Raw genomic sequence first — 12,443 nt, forward strand, 5'->3', positions numbered from 1 at the left:
TAGAACTCCCACTCTAATCAGATGGTGGAGTCATGTCACAATGGACTATAGTGGGTCAGCAGGATGACTCATTAACTCCGATTTGAGAGCACATGGTATTGGGCAACTTATGATGGTGTTGCCAGCTATGCCCACATCCCATTAATTAATTTTTAAGAAACACTTAATAGAATTTAAAATTACAACCACCTTTTCTGTCTCTGTTCCTGAAAGTGCTCTCCTGTCCACTCAGTTCCATTCAGTACCAGTTTCCAGCTTGTTCAAAGTACGCCAGGGACTGTGGCAGCAGAAAACTCTAATACTGATTTTATAGGGTCAGAAATTACGCCTAATCCACTGGATGTGGGTCTATGCTGGTACCAGCTCCAATCCCTTTGATTTCAATTCTGTCTTTTCCCCAGTTGCTATGATGCGGTGTTTTTCCTCAAGTGTTTATCTAATTAATTCTTAAAACTACTAACTGACAATTTCAATAATAGTTTGTGTATTCAATAATAGTTTCAATAATAGCATTCTGTATTCTTGTCACCCAGATTAAAGGGCAGCTGTAAGCATTAACATTGAAAGGAAGCCAGATTTTGCCTAAAGTGCCTTTCAGGTTCTTAAGATGCCCCAAAGTTTGTTACAAACAATGAATGCCTTTTTGAAGTACACAAAGAATTGTGTGAGTAGCCAATGTGCAGACAGTAAAATCCCACAGCCAGCAGACAAAATGTCTTGTGGTTATAAAATTATAGGAAATAAATGCTGATGTCTTTATCATAGAGAATGATTAGACTAAATTGTTTCTTATCATTGGCTTTGTCATCTTGAAAAGTTTGGTTAGATATCATACTATTTACTGGTTTCTCAAAGAAACACATGCAATAAGGCCATCTCAATTGTATTTGTGGTACTCTGCTGTATGCATTTTGAGCAATATGTTTCTTCTGTAAAGTATTTGGGATATCTTGAAATAGATTATTGAATTTACTAAAGAAATATACATTTGCTTCTTCCTTGACATAATTAATTTCTACCTTTTGCTCCCTCTCTCTGTGCCCTACTCATGTCCTACCTCCCTCATGTGCCTCCTCCCTTTCCATTCCATCCTACTTGAACCCTCTCTCTCTCTTTCTTTCCCATGTGTCTACTTCTGCTCTGTCTGTCTCCGCTGTCTCTCGCTCCTAGCGGTTGAGGCCCATCTGGATAAGGAGGTGTATTGCAGGGCCCGTCACGTCATCAGTGAAATCAAACGCACGACTGATGCAGCTAAAGCTTTGAAATCCAGGGATTACCAAGAGTTTGGGAAACTGATGGTGCAGAGCCACAATTCACTGAGGTACAAAGGAATATGGGGCAGAGAGAGGGAAGTGAGAGTAAGCTGATGCTCTTAAAGTATTTTATTTCCTCAGTGGTTGAGACTGATCACCTGGTGTTATGTGGTGACAGAACTGTGCCCACCAGAGTGGACGTACCAGGTGTATGTATGTAGATATTATACAGATACCTCGTGGCACTATGGCTCAGTGTGGTATAGTGACATACTTGTACCCACTGGTACCATAGCTCACTGTGGTACAGTGACAGACCTGTACCCATTGGTACATATATACCATCCAGTATATAGCACTTTCAAGGTCAAATGTTCTCTTTCATTATTAGAAGGTGTTCAGAAATCTAGAATCTATAGTGTTATGGCTGGGGTGTTTTCACAGCCAAAGTGACCGTGGTGTGAAAATTACGCACCATTTTGCCAGTGACCGCAATCTGCACATCCAGTGCTGGATATGTACTGAATGCCAACCTCAATCCAGTGTAGGTCTGGCATCAGGTATTGTAATGTTGGTTTCATAATGCAGCCTCACAGCCAGTGTCCAATACAACATTGAGTGGTAAAGTCTGATATTCAGAAATGGTGAGTGTAGTTTGTGACATTTGTAATGATACGTCTAACCTCACCAAATGTTAAATCTTGACGTTCATCACACTGGAATTCCAAGTTTAATCTGAGTGACTCTTGTAGTGCCTTTTAGCCATACTGAATAAGTTGTTTATGTTATACAATAGACCTTGGCATTCCTGGGTTCGTGAGGAAAAATCACTATTTGGCATACTGCTGAATAAACTATGCTTGTGTATACTTGTGAGGCTCCATCGTTACATTCCTAAGGATGGTATTAACAACTGATGTCCAGATGTAGATGCCAAGGATAAGGAATTGGGCAAGGTACTACAAGGTTGATACTGTTACAACATGGAGGTGAACACCTCTATTAATTAAATTATGACGTTGAAGGTGTGTACTGTACCTTTAGGACTGAATGAATGCTGTTCTGAACTGAGAGATTACATGCACCTGTGTATATGACCAGATGGCAGTCCCAGAGTGTACTGGAAAACTGAAAATACGTAACATTTGGCTGTGAAATGGATAACTGAGTTTTGGTTGCTGTTTTGACAGCAATTCAAATTTAACCAATCAGTTTAAATTATCCCCCAGGATACTAAAACCCAATTAAGTTTGAATTTATTGTTTTCCCAACATTGAACCAATGAGGCAATCCAATCTTGGAGATATACATATGCAGACATTTTGAAAACTGGAGACAGAGAGCAACTGCCATTGAGCTAGAGAGTGTTTCCTAATTTCTTGGATCTATCAAAGGTACCTATTCATATGAAACATACACTAAAAAGCAAGAAGACAACCCAGGGAATTCAGAAGCCGGAAGAATGAAATCACAGAAGACGACAGCGGCTGTGTGGTTTTGAAATTAAGTTATATAATTTTAGTAAGTGTTTTATTGGAACAGCAAATTGGTATAGAGTTGGAGGCAGGTAATAAGTTAAAAGAAATGGGGGCTTACTATTGTGAATAGTTGTTGTTTAATGTTCACTTTTAGAGCTAAAGTTAAGATAATGTTATTTTCTTTAAATAGTGGAATTTGAGAGTTCTCTGTCAGTCATATTTTAATAGATTATGAAGCGAGCCTTCTGGATGTTTGGTTTAATTAACAGAGGGTTTCACCTCTGTGTTGTAACAATACTTTCAGGATAGAAAATGTAGAACATTGGAATTAAATAGCAAAGTTCACTTCTCTCTCATTTTCTTCTGTTTGATAGAGATGATTATGAGGTCAGTTGCTCAGAACTGGATGAGCTGGTTGCTGCAGCAATGGATGGTGAGGGGGTCTACGGCAGTCGAATGACTGGAGGTGGTTTTGGCGGCTGCACGGTTACTTTATTGGACGCTGCAGCTGTGGAAAATACCATCCAGCGGATAAAGGTAATGCTTGAAAAACAAAGACACAAGATCAGTTTGACCTCTGGTGAGGTGCAGACTATAGTTTATAATCTGGGTTAAGGGCAGACTTCATTTTACCCTCTGGGTTACAAGTGGGCTGCAGCTTATCCTCTGGTTTGGGGCAGACTGTAGTTTATGCTCTGGGTTAGGGGTGGACTGCAGTTTATCTTCTGAGTACAGGAGTTAGGAGGTCATTTTGCGGTTGTACAGGACATTGGTTAGGCCACTATTGGAATATTGCATGCAGTACTGGTCTCCTTCCTATCAAAAGGATGTTGTGAAACTTGAAAGGGTTCAGAAAAGATTTACAAGGGTGTTGCCAGGGTTGGAGTGTTGGAGGATTTGAGCTATAGGGAGAGGCTGAATAGGCTGGGGCTGTTTTCCCTGGAGCGTCGGAGGCTGAGGGGTGACCTTATGGAGGTTTGTAAAATCATGAGAGGAATGGGTAGGATAAAAAGACAAAGTCTTTTCCCTGAGGTGGGAGGTCCAGAACTAGAGGGCATAGGTTTAGGGTGAGAAGAAGAAGATATAAAAGGGACCTAAGGGGCAATTTATTCACGCAGAGGGTGGTGCATGTACGGAATGAGCTGCCAGAGGAAGAGGTGGATGCTGGTATAATTGCAGCATTTAAATGACAATTGAATGGGTATATGAATAGGAAGAGCTTAGAGGGATATGGGTCAAGAGCTGGCAAATGGGACTAGATTAGATCAGGATATCTGGTTGGCATGGACGCATTGGACCGAAGGGTCTGTTTTTGTGCTGTACAGCTCTATGACTCTTATTAGAGGTGGACTGCAGTTTATCCATTTGGTTTTTTGTGGACTGCAGTTTATCCACTGGATTAGAGGCAGACTGTAGTTTATCAACTGGATTAGGGATGGACTGTAGTTTATGCCCTAGTTTAGCTGGAATCAAGTTGAATAATTACAGCTCTGTTTGGATTTTCCCTCCCAATGAATATCCAATTGTATAAATGGATGCACAAATTTGAAAATGTAGGTATGTTAAACATTTCAACAGATGGGGTGAACCAAAACAATCTTAATTAGGTATGAGCAATTTCAAAGTGAAAGTAGGTTGTTCACCAATGGCAATAAGGGTGGTGAAAATGTACAATTCTTTTCCCTCAACATAGCTGTGGGTTCTGGGGAACAGTGTAGTTCTCAAGACTGATTGGCTGTTAGTTTTTATTGTATTAATTCATGAGAGGTGGGCACTGATGACTGGCCAGCATTTATTGCCCAACTCGAGCTGTTCTTGAGAAACTGGTGGTGAGTTGCCTTCTTGAACTGCTGCAGTCCATAACAGGAGGCTCAGTTGTTATGGGTCTGGAATAACTCTGACTCTGCTAATAGACTTCTAGTTTCTGGGTTTGCCTCTATCATTGTTGTTGAATTCTGGGAACTGTATTCATCTGTTTCAATGGACCAGAACGCTTTGCATTTTAGTTAGCTCCTCAACTTAACACAGTGCTTCATTAATCTTTCCTCTTCTATGTCTAACCACAGTAGGACAGAATTAATTCATTCTTGGAATCTATTAATTTTTAGTCCCACTGGTAACTGTCTTTCATGTTAATGTCTGGAATGTATATTACTGATGGGCTTTACTTAGCAATTTACCTGCCGCCTGCTTCTTATCCTGCTTGTCCTCTAACCGAGGCCCTTGGGGTTTTTTCTCTTGCATTTTTCACTTTCCTGATCTTAAAGTGTTAAGGACATTCTGCATCTTTTAGTAGCTCTCCTTGAGTAGTCTCTTGGCTTCCCATCTCCGTTTTGGTTTCATGTGTTTAATATTTGACTTGCCTGTGTAGTTTCTTCTTCTGACAGCAAGTACTAATAAAAATAATAATATGGCCTCTGCTTGTTTTCAGTCATGTGGGGTGCAGTCAGGTAGCACCCCAGTCTCTTTGACCTTTTAGCATCTTGCCCTGAACAGGTCAATGTAAACATTGGCTTTCTAACCAGAAGATTCTTTGCAGAACATAAGCTACCATCTTTCATTAACAGGACACATACAGTGGAACTGCGACATTCTATTTAGCTAAACCATCCAGTGGTGCCCATGTACTGAAACTGTGAGAACATATTCTCACCAACTCAAGACAGACAATTATCTACATCCCATCGAGGGAGCCGTGTAACAATCCACAAAGCGACTCTCGCCTAATCCCTGTATATTGGAAGAAACGTTTTTTGACCATGTGAGAGAGAAAATATTTTTCAGAAAGTTTAAGAAAAACTGACTGCTGGGTGAAAAATCTGAAACCAGCTGACTCCTCGTGAGGAATCAGATGATATGGTCTTTAATCCATTGGATTCACTTGGTTTAGGGTTCAGTACTGCACCATAGAACCTAACACAGCCATTGTGCAGATATAATTGGGAGAGCTACCTGTCATCTGTTGTATTGTAACTAGTTTGCAGGAGTCGCCAGTCTCTATCCCAGGCCGTCTATGTTCATCCCAAGGCTGCTTGTTGCATATTGAGTTTGTAAGTAAGGCAGGTGAATGGAGTTGAGATACAGGTCAGCCATGATTTAATTGAATGAAAGAATAAAAAGGTCATTCAGCCCCTTGAACTTGGTCTGGCATTTAATAAAGATCATGGCTGATTGTGGCATAAGCCACTTTCTTTTGTTGCCCTCATAATCCTTGATTCCCTTGGCAATAAAAAATCTGCCTAAGTCAGCTTTGTATATATTCAGTGAAGATTGCTGGATTAGATATGAGGGGCTGAATATTTTGCTCCTGTTTCAATGCTCTTACCACTTTGTACTTGACAAAATTTAGTGTCTCCCAGTATTGCTGCACATGGCAGTCTTCTGTTGGCAAATTGATTAGGCTTTTTGTTTTACTTTCTTGGAGAAATTGACTTTTACTAGAATATGATTTCAGGGGCACCAGACCCCTCTCTCCTTTAATAGCGGATCCACATGGTCATTCTCTGTGTTTGAGCCTACGCTGTGAGTATTGATGGATTACTACTACTGCACAAGGATTACTTGATGTCTGCACCTGCAGGTCTCATCAGAACTCACTGCATTGTGATCGAGCATTGAACCCAGGAAGTTGTGAGATTCCTTACCAACCCAGGCTATGGATGTAGCCCACTGAGCCATCCAGAGAAGAGTTGAATTGTTGCTGGTGTGTTATGATAAGCACATGAGGATGTGACAAACTGTTACTTCTTGGTATATGGTACTATTTGTCCCAGGTTTTCTGTTGTTTCTCATTAAAGTTTAGGGTACGTTTTGTACAAATTCACATTTCAGCTGTTCTTTGAGAAATCCATATTTTACACTCAAAAAATCCAGCAATACAAAACAAAACAGCTGTTGCTGTAGAAACACTTTGTACAGTGGTCTGAAGTGTTTACTATTTTAGCTCAATGAACCTTAAAAGAAATTGCACAATACATGTCTTCCACGGTACATTTTTGAAGTTAGTCAGAGAAATGACATTACCTGCAAATTCAAATTCTAGCACTGTTCCATTAGATCAGGGATGATCTATCATTGACTGGCGTTAGTTTTATAACCATCACTACCTTTACTTAGGAAAAAGTCTATCCGTCTCAGTCTTAAAATTCAGTTTTCAGCAGAGGAAATAGTTTCCTCTTTCACCTTCCTTTGACCACCTAAAACACTCATCACTCCTTAAACCTCTACTAGTCACAATAGATTACAGTCTATATACAGCCAATAATACAAACTATGCATCACACTGAGCACTCCTAATGGAGTTGATTTTATATGTGGTGAGTTGTTAAATTTAAATGCAGTTGCCTTTTGGGATTGCTTGTACCCCTCCCTCATTTCCCCAAAGCAATTTCCCACTCACCTACTCTTCACCTAGTCTCTGTTGTTTCCTTTTGTCTCTCTAAAAACTTTGTTGAGGACCAATGGACTATTATTTGAGGCACCATTGCTGCTGCTAATGGCCTGGTGACAAGTGACAGTAGTACAGTCACTGGTCTTGTTTATCACTTGAATGAAACTCATGTTTCTGCTGTTGAGTTGGGAAATACCATTAATGGAGCCTGATTGTTGGGAATTGTACATTGTTTTATCAACTTGGAATTATTTAGCTCCTGAAGGTGAGGGGCAGTGGTGATAATATCTGGAGCCTTGTCAAAGTAGAAACATTTGTTAATATGGAGCTCAGAAAAAGCACAAATTTGGTGCAAAATTCCCTCTACACTGCCCAGGCACTAAATGTTAGGGGATAATTGTTACTTGAGTTTCAAATTTTCTGACTTTCAATTAATAGTACCAAAGTGGTATGTAATGTGTGTCAATTCCTGAATTTGTGTTGATGGCAGGTTGAGATTGAATACAAAATCAGGACATTTAAATAAAGTCTTGAATTTGTATAGCACCTTTCACACTCCAGAATACTTCCTAGTCAAAGTGTGTTGTTGAATTGTTAATGTTATTCTGTAAGAGACATGGCAGACAGTTTCCAGACTACTGTAACTCATGATTTGGAGGTGTTAGACTGGGATGTGCAAAGTTAAAGATCACACAACACCAGGTTATAGCCCAACAGGTTTATTTGGCACCACTAGCTTTCGGAGCACTGCTCCTTCATCAGGTGGTTGTGGAGTATAAGATACCTGTTGGACTATAACCTGGTGTTGTGTGATCTTTAACTATAACTTATGACACAGTTTAGCCAGATACCAGAAACAGTTGTGCATATGCATTCAGCTTGCATAGCACTTCCTACTGCATGTGAGTTCCTCAAATCCCTTTATGCCTTAGTAATAGTTATAACTCAATCAAATTTATCATGATTCTGAGTTTTAGCATGGCACAATTTAAGAATTAATACTTTGTTTTAAAGAATGTCTATTGCCTACTTTAGAATGACAAGCTTTACTACTTTTGGGAATGTTTGGATTATTGTTAGTAACAACTAAAGAACATTTAATTTGGCCGTAAAAGGTCAACGATTTTCATTATGCTATAGTGCATAGTAAATTCATGGACAATAATCAGAAATTTATGACCAGAAGAGGACTGTACTGGCTCTTCAAGCTCTTCAGTTGATTAGAACAAATGTTTTAAATATTTTTTGCACAAGACGATACCAATCTCCAATTAAAAATGTAGTTATCTACTTTTGTGGAGAGTAATAAGGAGCCAATGACCAAGATTATTTTTGAGTTAAAGCATGAGTACATTTTTAACTGTTAAATGTGAGAAAAATAATAAAAAATGCACCATCAAGCCTATGGTCTCCGAGTAGTCACTTGCATGCCTCTCCCTCCACCTCCAACGCACACAGGTACAAAGGTAAAAGAAAATAGTGTCCAAAAAAATGGTTTAGTGTTTGGTTGTCTTTGAGACCTAAGATATTAGTTTGAGGGCAATTTTGATTAGCTGGCTTCTTGGATACAGACTATTGTAGCAAATATTACAGTTATTGAAAAGTGTCAATTCCTCATTGACTTTTCTCCAGCTGTTTCTGTGGGAACCAGATGCCATCTTCTTTAGAGGGGGAAAGTGGAGACAGAAACCTTATAACTTTTGCTCAAATGCTCTCGGAGCCTTCTTTGAACTACTAGTTCCAGTGTGTATTTCCAGAATATTCTTTTGGGTTGGTCTGTCTGTGATGGCTATAAATTGTTAATGTCACTCTGAGACCATGATAAGATTTTATAGGTGAAAACCTGACGAGACAGTCCACTTTCAGTTTCTGTGGACCATTGGCAGATTTACCCCATTATTCTGTGAACAAGATGTGAGTAGGAGTGGTTTCTATGTGCCTATTGTCATACTGACTTTCAAATTTAAAGCTTTGTTCCAGCAATATTCATAGTCAAGCAGCTTTGTCCCCATGCAGAAACAAGCCCAAAGATATGCAGGTCAGGTGAATTGGCCATGGTAAACTGCCCAGAGTGTTAGGTGCATTAGTCAGAGGGAAATGGGTCTGGGTGGGTTATTCTTTGGAGGGTCGGTGTGGACTTGTTGGGCCAAAGGGCCTGTTTCCACACTGTAGGGAATCTAATCTAATCTAATTTGAGATGGATTCTGGGTAATCTAAGATGTAGGACGAGAGAAAATTGTGGCTGTAAATGTTACTGCTTTTTTGAGATTTTTTTCAGTGTTGGAGCTGATTTCCTCGATTCCTTGGAACAGTAGTTGCTGTTTTATAAGCTATTGCATTGTTTTGGAACTTTTGGAAAAAACAGATTAAAATAACAGTACTTTAAAGAGAGCAGCTACCACATCCAAGGTGAAAAAAAGGAGCAGTGAACCTGCACAGCTGACTGTCTGTACTGTGTTGTTTCAAGCATCTCTGGACATCAGAATTTGGTCGAAGAAATATAAGCAAACAGTAAATTTCACAACTGATCTTGGAGTAACCTCAGGACATGTATTGGGAGCTGCTCACAGCAGGGGAACAACTAATTTTTGTTTATGTCTAACCATTCTTGTGTTTTATTTTGTAAGTTTGTGATAATGAATAGGGTGGGTTTTTTGTTTATTTGCTTTAGGAGATCCATCTCTAAAGTATTTTTGGAATATAAAACATAGGTACATAGTTAACTTTGAGTGGTGTTTTTAAAGCAGTACGACTGCTATTTTCTGGATTTGCAGATTGTTAAGATGCAAAAATGGCCTGTAGTAGAATGATGTGCTCTATCTGATGTGGGAGATTTGGGAGAATTTCAATGTTACAAATGATTATGTCTACAGGAAGTATGTTTGGTTGCGAATCCAATCAGATCGCATAGACAGGTCAGAGCGGCAGTTAGAGGCAATGAGGAACTTACAGAAGCTGGGGTGTGATGGATGGCAGTTCCAGGAAGGTAGAAAAACTGCAGATACAGTCAGGTAGATGAGTTACTTTTAGGAAAGGCAGGAGAAGGTAGGCAGAAATGCAGGAGTCTCCTTTGGCTATCCCCATCTCAAACAAGTATGCTGTTTTGGAAAACATAGGAAGTGATGGACTCTCAGGAGAATGTAGCACCAACAGCAAAGTTTCTGGTACCAAGACTGGCTCTAATGTAATGAGCATTACATCAGTTTACAGGTGATTGATTGTGAGAGGTGACTCTCTAGTCAGAGGCACAGACAGATGTTTCTGCAGCCAGCAACAAGATATCAGATTGATGTGTTTTCTCCTAGGTGTCAGGATCAAGGATGTCTCTGAGAGAGTGCAGAATATTCTCACAGAGGAGGGAGACCAACAGGTGGTTGTTATACACATTGGAACCAAAGACATAGAGTCATAGAGATGGAAACAGACCCTTCGGTCCAACCTGTCCATGCCTACCAGATATCCCAACCCAATCTAGTCCCACCTGCCAACACCCGGCCCATATCCCTCCAAACCCTTCTTATTCATATACCCATACAAATGCCTCTTAAATGTTGCAATTGTACCAGCCTCCACCACATCCTCAGGCAGCTCATTCCATACACGTACCACCCTCTGCATGAAAAAGTTGCCCCTTAGGTCTCTTTTATATCTTTCCCCTCTCACCCTAAACCTATGCCCTCTAGTTCTGGACTCCCCGACCCCAGGGAAAAGACTTTGTCTATTTATCCTATCCATGCCCTTAATAATTTTGTAAACCTCTATAAGGTCACCCCTCAGCCTCTAACGCTCCAGGGAAAACAGTCCCAGCCTGTTCAGCCTCTCCCTGTAGCTCAAATCATCCAACCCTGGCAACATCCTTGTAAATCTTTTCTGAACCCTTTCAAGTTTCACAACATCTTTCCGATAGGAAGGAGACCAGAATTGTACGCAATATTCCAACAGTGGCCTAACCGATGTCCTGTACAGCCGCAACATCACCTCTCAACTCCTGTACTCAATACTCTGACCAATAAAGGAAAGCATACCAAACGCCTTCTTCACTATCCTATCTACCTGCGACTTCACTTTCAAGGAGCTATGAACCTCCACTCCAAGGTCTCTTTGTTCAACAACACTCCCTTGGACCTTACCATTAAGTATATAAGTCCTGCTAAGGTTTGCTTTCCCAAAATGCAGCACCTTGCATTTATCTGAATTAAACTCATAGAAGGTGAAAAGGATGAGATTCTGAGGCGTGAATATAGGAAAGTAGGCTGAAGAGTTAAAATAAGTAGGTCCTTGAGGGTTGTAATATCTGAATTACTTCTGTTGCCCTGTGCTAGTGAGAGTAGGAATAGGAGCGTAGAACAGAAAAGGATATACCTGATCTGAAAGTTAAAGTTATAAATTGGAGGAAGGCAAATTTCAATGGTATTAGGCAAGCACTTTCAAAAGTTTTTAAGGGTGGATATTCATAGGTAAAGGGATGACTGGAAAGTGGAAAGTCTTCAAAAATGAGATAACGTGAGTCCAGAGACAGTGTGTTCCTTTTAGGGTGAAAGGCAAGGCTGGTAAGTGTAAGGAATGCTGGATGACTAGAGAAATTGAGATTCTGGTCAAGAAAAAGAAACAAACTTATGTCAGGTATAGACAGCAGGGATCGAGTGAATCCTTAGAGAAGTGTGAGGACAGTAGGAGTATACATAAGAGAAATCAGGAGGCAAAAAGTGGACATGAGATAGCTTTGGCAAATAGGGTTAGGGAGAATCCAAAGGGGTTCTTACAAGTACATTAAGGGCAAAAGAGTAACCGGGGAGAGACTAGGGCCCCTTAAAAATCAGTGAGATCATCAATGTGTGGAAGCAAACTACTGCAGATGCTGGAATCTGAACTGAAAACCAAAGATGCTGAAGGTCACAATGGGTCAGGCAGCATCCATGGAAAGAAAGTAAACTAATGTTTTGAATATAGATGACTTCATCAGAGCTGAAGCCTATGTGAGCTACCGCAGGGGTTGGGTGAGATACTGAATGAGGTTTTTGCATCAGTGTGGAGAAGTATATGGAAGCTAGAGAACTTGGGGAAAGAAATAGCGATATCTTGAAAAGCATCCATATTACAGAGGGGGAAGTGCTGGACAACTTAAAATGCATAAAGGTGGATAAATCCCTGGAATGGATCAGGTGTAAGTGGAGAAAGTGAGGACTGCAGATGCTGGAGATCAGAGCTGAAAATGTGTTGCTGGAAAAGTGCAGCAGGTCAGGCAGCATCCAACGTGGCTGAAGAGCTTCTGTATAGAGGAGATGAGCTGGGGTGTGCAGTGAGAGCGGGACTCACTGAAAT

The 12,443-nt window shown here is 40.4% G+C and overlaps 1 protein-coding gene across 3 annotated transcripts in view; it reads left to right on the plus strand.

Annotated features, from left to right (window-relative positions):
• galk1 (galactokinase 1) overlaps positions 1–12,443 on the plus strand; it is an 80,028-nt gene that overhangs the window by 19,124 nt on the left and 48,461 nt on the right. For 2 of the 3 annotated variants that reach the window (XM_072558124.1, XM_072558121.1), the window contains exons 6-7: positions 1,171–1,321; positions 3,106–3,268. In XM_072558124.1, coding sequence (XP_072414225.1) covers positions 1,171–1,321; positions 3,106–3,268 — 314 coding nt within the window. Of the gene's footprint in view, positions 1–1,170; positions 1,322–3,105; positions 3,269–5,298; positions 8,524–12,443 lie in introns of those variants that run through there. The other variant, XM_072558122.1, reaches the window with a different exon arrangement.

This window comes from Chiloscyllium punctatum, chromosome 39 (genome assembly GCF_047496795.1).
Source record: "Chiloscyllium punctatum isolate Juve2018m chromosome 39, sChiPun1.3, whole genome shotgun sequence".
Taxonomy (NCBI): Eukaryota; Metazoa; Chordata; class Chondrichthyes; order Orectolobiformes; family Hemiscylliidae; genus Chiloscyllium; species Chiloscyllium punctatum.